Genomic DNA, 11,905 nt, shown 5'->3' on the forward strand with positions numbered 1-11,905 from the left:
AAAACTGTAAATAAATCGAAGTAAAAATTATTCAACTGCAGACGAGACGGACCAGGAAAAAACGAACCCTGACCTCTAGAAATACCTCATGCGTCATTACCGAGGAACGCCACCCTAAGGCGACGTAACGCATGTAGTGACATCACAACCGATGCATGCTGGGTTACAACGGAGATTTTGATTGAGGTAGCAAAGATGGCGGCGCAGAGTGCATGTTTTTCCGCGATGTTTAAAAACAACATTTCGTTGGCGATTTTGACGTAATTTATAAGTTAATCATCAATAAATCGTTTTAATTAAGCAAACATTCTAAGTTTGTGTATTTTTAAACAAAAAAGTCAGGGACCGATGATCGCAACAGCAGCGGTGAATACCCGTTCAACGCAATGCCGTCAGCTGACAATGTTACGGTGATCGTAGCGTTACACAAGTAATAGATAGATCAATGAAAAATCGCTGACTTTAGTTTTGAAATGCCGTTATAGAAAAAAAATGTCATTATTGATTTATTAATTTCTTCATACAGATTTTACAAATTTAACAAACTAATTATTATGCAAACAAAATTATGCAAATAAGATGTATTGTTATGTTAATTAGCCGCGATGCTTGGCTTAGAGTCTGGGGAGAACACTGCATTGGACAAAAGATGCATGGAAGTTTAGCAAACTATCTCCCCGACCCAGTGCAATGTATCCGGTTAGAATCAAAGCTCACGTGTCCCTTATTTGAGGGACCAAATTCTGCCGTAAATTCGCCCTTGGATTAAAAAATAAAATGGGATTTAAGAAAATAAAATGGGACTTTTAAGGTGTATTTTGGCGTCATTTTTCGGACATTTCAATCAATCCTGCCGGCTAAAATAGAGTCTAAGTTTTACCGTAGTCATTGACGTTTGTCTATTCATGGAACTATAAACCTAGTTCCATGGTCTATTCAAGAGTACACGTGTATGATTTTTATCGTGACTAGCGTGAGCGGGTAAGCTTCCTTTCGAGAATGAGCTGTTATCATTGTGAACAATGTTAAATTATTCTTCAGATGACCAGTTTATTTTTTAAAAACAACTAATTTTTTTATTTAAAAAAAATCATGCCGTTTTCGCATCAAAATCCAAGCCAAAACATCGTACTACAACACCAATCTCTTCCGCATTGCGTTCAATAACATTAACATATTTAAATAAGCTATGGTAATTTGAACACGTTGGCATCATCCAGCTTTTTGATTGGTTAATTAGCGATTTGACCTATTTGACCTAAGAGAACATGGCGGATATCCTACAGCATCAAACGTTTATACGAGACCGGAATCATTCGCTTACGATGAAACTAAGTTGACTTTTATTTGTATTTCATAACCATTCAACAAATTTATTTTGTGTACATTATTATAATCACTACTGAGTACAGTAATAATCAACAATTCAGAAACGCAGCATGCCGAGATTTTTGTGTTCGTTTTTATTTCAAACTTCGTTTATTTAGAATATATTTTCGTTACCAATAAAATAAAAATCTCTCAGTCAATCAGAAACCCGGATTCATGCCTTCGAGGAAGGTCCCGTTTGAACGCTCACATCGGTTTTTTTTTCGTTTGTGGGAAAACTAAAACTGGTCGCAATTTTCGAATAAGAATGAGTCGGCAATTTTTAGTGGAATCGAAAATTTGGAGGTAAATAAAACACCGAAACCCGGCAAATAAATAGGCGATCGAATTTTTAGAGGGGTCGAAATTTTGGAGTTTTCACGGTACTAATTATTCCATTTCAATGAAACTTAGTATAAAGATGCTCTAGGACAATGTACAAACCTAATTAGTTTGGGGTAAAAATCTGTTCATATTAATTCCCTAATAAGCATAATAATTCATAATTTTTTGGTTCTAATCACATTTCAATTAAACTTGGAGACATAGATTTTCTGTTACATTGCGCAGACCTCATTAGTTTTACACTCAAATCTGGTCATATTAATTTTCTGATTTGCATAATTAGTTTTCAGCTAAGTAATTTCGAATTATATTTAATGTGTCTCCAATACTCTCAGCACATGGGAGTTCTTTCTAAGCTTTCTTTGATCATTTTTATTTTCTGCATGAAATGACCTGCATTAACCAATCAGGTATTTTTGTAATGCAATGCAAAAGTGAACTTGGGAATTTTTGAGATTTGAATGAAGAAATGAATTATGAACACCGTTCACAGTCGATAGGGCCATTGTCAGAACCTGCATTCAGTATTCACACTGTAATTTCATTATCAATATTCACAAAAGTCCAAAGACATTTGGGACATTTTACACTTAGTTGAACATAACCACAAAGCTAGAAATGCCCCCAAATGAGTCGGACGAGTATGGTAAATTTGTCAATGGCTGACAATCTGATACTGTGACTCAACCCAACCCAACCGAAGTCAATGGCAGATAATCTGATACTGTGTGACATGACTCAACCCAAGTCAGTGGCAGACAATCTGATACTGTGTGACATGACTCAACCCAAGTCAGTGGCAGACAATCTGATACTGTGTGACATGACTCAACCCAAGTCAATGGCAGACAATCTGATACTGTGTGACATGATTCAACCCTAATCACTGGCAGACAGTCTGATACTGTGTGACATGACTCAACCCTAATCACTGGCAGACAATCTGATACTGTGTGACATGACTCAACCCTAATCACTGGCAGTCTGATACTGTGTGACATGACTCAACCCAAGTCAATGGCAGACAATCTGATACTGTGTGACATGACTCAACCCTAATCACTTGCAGACAATCCGATACTGTGTGACATGACTCAACCCAAGTCAATGGCAGACAATCTGATACTGTGTGACATGACTCAACCCTAATCACTTGCAGACAATCTGATACTGCGTGACATGACTCAACCCAAGTCAATGGCAGACAATCTGATACTGTGTGACATGACTCAACCCTAATCACTGGCAGACAGTCTGATACTGTGTGACATGACTCAACCCTAATCACTGGCAGACAATCTGATACTGTGTGACATGACTCAACCCTAATCACTGGCAGTCTGATACTGTGTGACATGACTCAACCCAAGTCAATGGCAGACAATCTGATACTGTGTGACATGACTCAACCCAAGTCAATGGTAGACAATCTGATTGTGGGTGACATGAGTCAACCCAAGTCAATGGCAGACAATCTGATACTGTGTGATATGACTCAACGCCAATCACTGGAAGACAATCTGATACTATGTGACATGACTTAACCCTAATCACTGGCAGACAGTCTGATACTGTGTGACATGACTCAGCCCAAGTCAATGGCAGACAATCTGATACTGCATGACATGATTCAACCCTAATCACTGGCAGACAGTCTGATACTGTGTGACATGACTCAACCCAAGTCAATGGCAGACAATCTGATACTGTGTGACATGACTCAACCCTAATCACTGGCAGACAATCTGATACTGCGTGACATGACTCAACCCTAATCACTGGCAGACAATCTGATACTGTGTGATATGACTCAACCCAATCACTGGCAGACAATCTGAGACTGGGTGACATGACTCAACCCAAGTCAATGGCAGACAGACTGATACTGCGTGACATGACTCAACCCTAATCACTGGCAGACAATCTGATACTGTGTGATATGACTCAACCCTAATCACTTGCAGACAATCTGATACTGCGTGACATGACTCAACCCTAATCACTGGCAGACAATCTGATACTGTGTGACATGACTCAACCCAATCACTGGCAGACAATCTGATACTGTGTGACATGACTCAACCCTAATCACTGGCAGGCAATCTGATACTGTGTGATATGACTCAACCCTAATCACTTGCAGACAATCTGATACTGCGTGGCATGACTCAACCCTAATCACTGGCAGACAATCTGATACTGTGTGATATGACTCAACCCTAATCACTGGCAGACAATCTGATACTGTGTGACATGACTCAACCCTAATCACTGGCAGACAGTCTGATACTGTGTGACATGACTCAACCCAAGTCAATGGCAGACAATCTGATACTGTGTGACATGACTCAACCCTAATCACTGGCAGACAATCTGATACTGTGTGACATGACTCAACCCTAATCACTGGCAGACAGTCTGATACTGTGTGACATGACTCAACCCAAGTCAATGGCAGACAATCTGATACTGTGTGATATGACTCAACGCCAATCACTGGAAGACAATCTGATACTATGTGACATGACTCAACCCTAATCACTGGCAGACAGTCTGATACTGTGTGACATGACTCAACCCAAGTCAATGGCAGACAATCTGATTGTGGGTGACATGAGTCAACCCGAGTCAATGGCAGACAATCTGATACTGGGTGACATGACTCAACCCTAATCACTGGCAGACAATCTGATACTGTGTGACATGACTCAACCCAAGTCAATGGCAGACAATCTGATACTTTGTGATATGACTCAACCCCAATCACTGGCAGACAATCTGATACTGTGTGACATGACTCAACCCAAGTCAATGGCAGACAATATGATACTGGGTGACATTACTCAACCCCAATCACTGGCAGACAATCTGATACTGGGTGACATGACTCAACCCCAATCACTGGCAGACAATATGATACTGGGTGACATTACTCAACCCCAATCACTGGCAGACAATCTGATACTGGGTGACATGACTCAACCCAAGTCAATGGCAGACAATCTTATACTGTGTGATATGACTCAATCCTAATCACTGGCAGACAATCTGATACTGGGTGACATGACTCAACCCAAGTCAATGGCAGACAATCTGATACTGCGTGACATGACTCAACCCCAATCACTGGCAGACAATCTGATACTGGGTGACATGACTCAACCCTAATCACTGGCAGACAATCTGATACTGTGTGACATGACTCAACCCAAGTCAATGGCAGACAATCTGATACTTTGTGATATGACTCAACCCCAATCACTGGCAGACAATCTGATACTGTGTGACATGACTCAACCCAAGTCAATGGCAGACAATATGATACTGGGTGACATTACTCAACCCCAATCACTGGCAGACAATCTGATACTGGGTGACATGACTCAACCCTAATCACTGGCAGACAATCTGATACTGGGTGACATGACTCAACCCCAATCACTGGCAGACAATCTGATACTGGGTGACATGACTCAACCCTAATCACTGGCAGACAATCTGATACTGTGTGACATGACTCAACCCAAGTCAATGGCAGACAATATGATACTGGGTGACATTACTCAACCCCAATCACTGGCAGACAATCTGATACTGGGTGACATGACTCAACCCTAATCACTGGCAGACAATCTGATACTGGGTGACATGACTCAACCCAAGTCAATGGCAGACAATCTGATACTGTGTGACATGACTCAACCCTAATCACTGGCAGACAATCTGATACTGTGTGACATGACTCAACCCAAGTCAATGGCAGACAATCTGATACTGTGTGACATGATTCAACCCTAATCACTGACAGACAATCTGATACTGGGTGACATGACTCAACCCTAATCACTGACAGACAATCTGATACTGTGTGACATGACTCAACCCAAGTCAATGGCAGACAATCTGATACTGTGTGACATGACTCAACCCAAGTCAATGGCAGACAATCTGATACTGTGTGACATGATTCAACCCTAATCACTGACAGACAATCTGATACTGTGTGACATGATTCAACCCTAATCACTGACAGACAATTTGATACTGTGTGACATGACTCAACCCTAATCACTGGCAGACAATCTGATACTGTGTGACATGACTCAACCCAAGTCAATGGCAGACAATCTGATACTGTGTGACATGATTCAACCCTAATCACTGACAGACAATCTGATACTGTGTGACATGACTCAACCCTAATCACTGACAGACAATCTGATACTGTGTGACATGACTCAACCCAATCACTGGCAGACAATCTGATACTGTGTGACATGACTCAACCCTAATCACTGGCAGACAATCTGATACTGTGTGACATGACTCAACCCAAGTCAATGGCAGACAATCTGATACTGTGTGACATGACTCAACCCTAATCACTGGCAGACAATCTGATACTGTGTGACATGACTCAACCCAAGTCAATGGCAGACAATCTGATACTGTGTGACATGACTCAACCCTAATCACTGACAGACAATCTGATACTGGGTGACATGACTCAACCCAAGTCAATGGCAGACAATCTGATACTGTGTGACATGACTCAACCCTAATCACTGGCAGACAATCTGATACTGGGTGACATGACTCAACCCAAGTCAATGGCAGACAATCTGATACTGTGTGACATGACTCAACCCTAATCACTGGCAGACAATCTGATACTGTGTGACATGACTCAACCCAAGTCAATGGCAGACAATCTGATACTGTGTGACATGACTCAACCCTAATCACTGACAGACAATCTGATACTGGGTGACATGACTCAACCCAAGTCAATGGCAGACAATCTGATACTGTGTGACATGATTCAACCCTAATCACTGGCAGACAGTCTGATACTGTGTGACATGACTCAACCCAAGTCAGTGGCAGACAATCTGATACTGTGTGACATGACTCAACCCAAGTCAATGGCAGACAATCTGATACTGTGTGACATGACTCAACCCAAGTCAATGGCAGACAATCTGATACTGTGTGACATGACTCAACCCTAATCACTGGCAGACAATCTGATACTGTGTGATATGACTCAACATAAGTCACTGTGTTCTTGAATTCAGAATTCATCTCGTGTTAGTGTTATGTGTTTATTGAGTTGATTTGATTCAGCAATTCAATGTTATACTTCCACCACATCAAAGGGTTTATTTTGACTATTGTAACATTTTGACACAAGTATTTTGAGTTGAAGCTAAGACTTGTATTTTGTTGTTTTGTTTCAGAGTAAGGGTGGGATACTTGCCAAAACTTGTGACTACATTCATGAATTACGTACAGCCAATAATAGGATGGCAGAGAGTCTCAAGGAAACAGAACGATTATCTGTAGATGCTGAGTTACTACGACAACAAGTTGAAGAATACAAACAGGAAAATGCACTTTTAAGAGCTCAGTTACAGCAACATGGAATAGAAGCTGTAGTTACATCAAGTAATACAAGCTGAATGGCAAACCCTATGTAAAAGACTTGGATTGAATCTAGCCACAATCCCATGTACATAGCTGGCATGCCCTAATCCCTGGACCAAATTTACCTGCCATGATCTCTTTATTGGTTTTTATAACTTTTTTTTTAAAATCTAGTTTGTCAGTGTTGATATACGACAAACAAATATGGTTTTCCATGTTTTGTTTTAGTCTGTGTTTCTGTTTGCTAATCTCCTGGCATATGTGATGTTAAGCTTAAATGAGACGATAAGACACACTGTATTTTTGGTGAAGTAGCAATGAATCTTTGAAGAGAGCAAGTAATATTCAGTTGACCAATATGATATATTTATTAAATACAAGTTGCTGTACTGGATCAGCTCTAGTCACATTGCAAACTCAACTCAATGCAATTATGGTCTGTGTTACAGGAAGTGGCATGTGTACATGATTTTGTCACATTACTTAATGTTAAAATTTTGTTTATTACTGTTACATCTGCAATTTGCAGGCCCTTTCAGGAAAAACCTTTTGAGATTAGAACAGCAGTTTCCATAAAACATTATGAAAACATTTTGTGACATAATATGATGTAAATTTAAAATAAATTCTGACAAAAGTGAAAAATACTCTGTATTTATATTACATGAATTGCTTCAACTAGCTGTCACTGTTGAAAAAAAAAAAAGTTGAGATCATTTTTTGTGTTTATGCCATGAGAAATATTTTCATAAACCCATACACTGACAGAATTTGCTTTTTTACATATTTATTCAACCAGCCTAATCACTATAACATGAAGTATTATAGAATCACTTGCTGAAAACCTGCACACATAGCTATTATGAATGGTTTGTAAATGAATCAGCTGGCGATGAAATAACTTTAGAAAATGGCATCATTTGGTGTACCTCGTTGACTGAAATATAATGGATTTATAAAGCTGTGCTCTAATGGAATTATTTGGTCGCTATCAGTGGTTTGAGGTAATCATACAGGGAGCTGATTGATACAGCAGTAACACAATTGTAAATTTTCATGGCAACCTTGTGACAGTATGCCATTGTTTATATTGCTGGGTATTTTTCCCTTGCAATTATGTAAATAGTTTTGATAAATATGGGGATTATTTGTGTTTTACTTTTCTTTTTGTTGTTATGATAAATTAAAGCGTTTTCTCTTGTATGTTATCATGTAGTGAAGTATGGAGGACCTGGCCATACATACACCTGTGTGGTGTAAATTGTAATAAAATATGTCAAATTTATTTGTTTTTGTTTTTTTTTGTCTCGGTTATTGACAAAGTTGAGCTATTACTGATTGGCCTTCGCCATTAGTCAGTCAACATCTTAGATTTGTTATTTTGTGACAATAACTTTGATTGTCTAATTTAGTGAATATTATTAGTGAAAAGGGCCATTTGTGACTTATATGGGTAGCCTAATTACTTTGATACTTTATATAGGTACCTTGGGTGGAGCTCTCTCAAATTTTGTGTTAACTTAAATTCTCTAATTAGTCCCCGTTCGAACGAAGTCCGAAAACGGGGACCTATAATTCAGTCTCCGTCTGTGCGTCCGTCCGGAGTCGTATCTCAGAATCCCTTGGACCGATTCCGTTCATTCTTTGCATGTGCCTAGTACCCTATTTGGGACATATGCACATGCAGTAGTTTAGCGATTCAATTCAAAATGGCCGACTGGCAGCCATCTTGTTTTTTGAAAATGTTGTATTTTGGACATGGTTTGTCAGTTGTCATTCAAACTTGGTACATAGATTATACATGTTAGGATACATGTCCTCGACGATTTATTTCGCAATTGGATCAAAGATGGTCGACTGGCAGGCATCTTGTTTTTGTTTTTTTATGCGGTATCTTGGACGTGCTCTGTCAGTTTTCATTCAAATTTGGCACATACATGTACTTTATACATGTTAGGATGCATGTCCATGACAATTTGTTTCAAAATCTGGTCAAAGATGGCCGATTGACAGCCATCTGACTTTTTGGCCTTACTACTATATTTCCACAATTTATGTACCATTTTTATTCGTATTTGGCACATACATCATACATATCAGTGTGTTTCATAATCAGATCAAAGATGGCCAAATAACGGCTGTTTTTATATTTGGCCATATTACTACCGGTACTACACGGAACACGGTTTTGATGTAAATAAACAATCTGTTGTATACGCCACTTGGAACTCAAGTTTCAAGGACATGCTCGCGACAACCTCTCCGCTTTAATATGACGAGCACAAAGAGAACTTAACAGGGACTGTGTCATTTTCAATGACTTGTATATCAATATATCTATCATTATTATACATCTGTCACCGTTACTACATGACATAAATTTGCGGTATTTTTATCCTACCCTATTCCAAATGTGGAATGATTATGCGCGCAAGCGTTCTCTAATAATAAAAACAAACATGGCTGCCACCAGTTTTCTCTTTTAAACTTTTTGGATTTTGGTATTCCCATGATGTATCATTGGGAGGAAAAGATGAATAATAGACAGTACGCCGTCACATCAACCTCCAACTCCACAATGACCTCATAATATATAAATGTATTTTGCATTACCAACATTTTTAACCAGACTTTGATTGTGAAATTGTGTCTATCAACATACCGGTATACATGTATGTATTGTTTATTAACTGTATATAAAGTTTTAATGGAATTAATCAATACATTACAACTAGGAGACATTTCTGGAGCACAAATCTCCACCATAAATGAAGATTACATATTCTCGCTTACACCTCTACCCTATTGTATGCATTTATCATAATCGTACAAGCTTCTAATTTCTTTTTGAAATGAAAGATCAAATTGAGCCTTAGCCGAGTATTTGTTCTTGTAAGGAATTGGACAATGGAGAACATTCCAGAAATTGAAGGTCCAATCTCTATCAAAATATGATTACCGGTATTACTTATTTACTCGTTAGGACGCAGTCTGGAAACAGGGACTTATGTTATAGCACAATTGTATGAATAAAAACGGGAGGGCACTAATGACTATCCCGGAAACCACTTGGGAGTGTGGTGTGGTCGTCTAATCTAATCTTAATGAAAAATACTACACATCGAATATTGATTTTTTAATGGTCCATATATATAATCCTAAAATAGAATGTTGCACGAGATTTGTTGCCTTGAAGATGCCCTAAAATGCTGAAAACTCAATCAAAACTAAAGCTATGGAACTTCTAAGTAATGTCCTGCTATTCAAACTTGCAGGTTCGTAACTGTTGCATTTATTACAGTACACATAACACGTCAAAGGCTTCATACAACGCATATTCTACAGTCTGCCTTCAAACTCTAACCTGACAACTTCTTTTCTAACGTAGATAGCCTATTATATAACTTTCATTGTCATTTTGGGTAAAAATAATTTTTGATGAATCTGATTGCTATCCGTGTATGCATCACAAATAGTGGAGCTCACAGTCAGCTGGCGCACACGCGATAATAAAATAAATACGATATTTACTGTATGGGGCCCGCCTTCTTGAATGGAATATAAAACTAAATAAGAGACAAGTTGTGAAACATGTTTTTCAGATTACTACAAATCTGGACAAAAAACAATTCAGCCGAATTCGTCGTTATTGTGTGGAAAAATCCCTTAAATATGAACACCTAATTACACTAAGAACATAGAACACTATCCTGGGGTATTTGAAACCAAAAATTGTCATTCCAACTCAGCAGCCAATCAATTTCAGTTTCCAATACACCAGAAAAGTGTTCTATGTTCACATGTCTCTTATTTAGTTTTATTGACTATTTTTTTATTTAGTTTTATTGTATATTGATATACAAGTCATTGAAAATGACACAGTCCCCGTTAAGTTCTCTTTGTGCTCGTCATATTAAAGCGGAGAGGTTGTCGCGAGTGTGTCCTTGAAACTTGAGTTCCAAGTGGCGTATACAACAGATTGTTTATTTACATCAAACACGTGTTTCGTGTCATAGTAATATGGTCAAAATAAAAACAGCCGTTATTCGGCCATCTTTGATCTGATTATGAAACACACTGATATGTATGATGTGCCAAATACGAATGAAAATGGTACATAAATTGTGGAAATATAGTAGTAAGGTCAGATGGCTGTCAATCGGCCATCCTTGACCAGATTTTGAAACAAATTGTCATGGACATGCATCCTAACATGTATAAAGTACACGTATGTGCCAAATTTGAATGAAAACTGACAGAGCACGTCCAAGATACCGAATAAAAAAACAAAAACAAGATGCCTGCCAGTCGACCATCTTTGATCCAATTGTGAAATAAATCGTCATGGACATGTATCCTAACATGTATAATCTATGTACCAAGTTTGAATGACAACTGACAAAGCATGTCCAAAATACAACATTTTCAAAAAACAAGATGGCTGCCAGTCGGCCATTTTGAATCGAATCGCTAAACTACTGCATGTGCATATGTCTCACATAAGGTACTAGGCACATGCAAAGAATGAACGGAATCGGTCCACAGGATTCTAAAATATGACGGACAGACTGACGCACGGACAGACTGACACACGGACGGACGGACAGACTCGGGAACTCACGGACGGTCGGGACATGTATCCTAACATGTATGATCTATGTACTATATTTGAATGAAAACTGACAAAGCATGTCCAAAATATTACATTTTCAAAAAACAAGATGGCTGCCAGTCGGCCATCTTTGATCCAATTGTGAAATAAATC

At 38.7% G+C, this 11,905-nt stretch overlaps 1 protein-coding gene across 2 annotated transcripts in view; it reads left to right on the forward strand.

Annotated features, from left to right (window-relative positions):
• LOC102808208 (upstream stimulatory factor 2-like) overlaps positions 1 to 7,785 on the forward strand; it is a 44,020-nt gene extending 36,235 nt beyond the window's left edge. For both annotated transcript variants that reach the window (XM_085499080.1, XM_085499081.1), the window contains exon 8: positions 6,954 to 7,785. In XM_085499080.1, coding sequence (XP_085355206.1) covers positions 6,954 to 7,175 — 222 coding nt within the window. In that variant the 3' untranslated portion in view covers positions 7,176 to 7,785. The remainder of the gene's footprint in view (positions 1 to 6,953) is intronic.
• The last annotated feature ends 4,120 nt before the right edge of the window (positions 7,786 to 11,905 follow it).

The sequence above is a fragment of the Saccoglossus kowalevskii genome, chromosome 5, assembly GCF_978046115.1.
Source record: "Saccoglossus kowalevskii chromosome 5, keSacKowa6.1, whole genome shotgun sequence".
NCBI lineage: Eukaryota > Metazoa > Hemichordata > Enteropneusta > Harrimaniidae > Saccoglossus > Saccoglossus kowalevskii.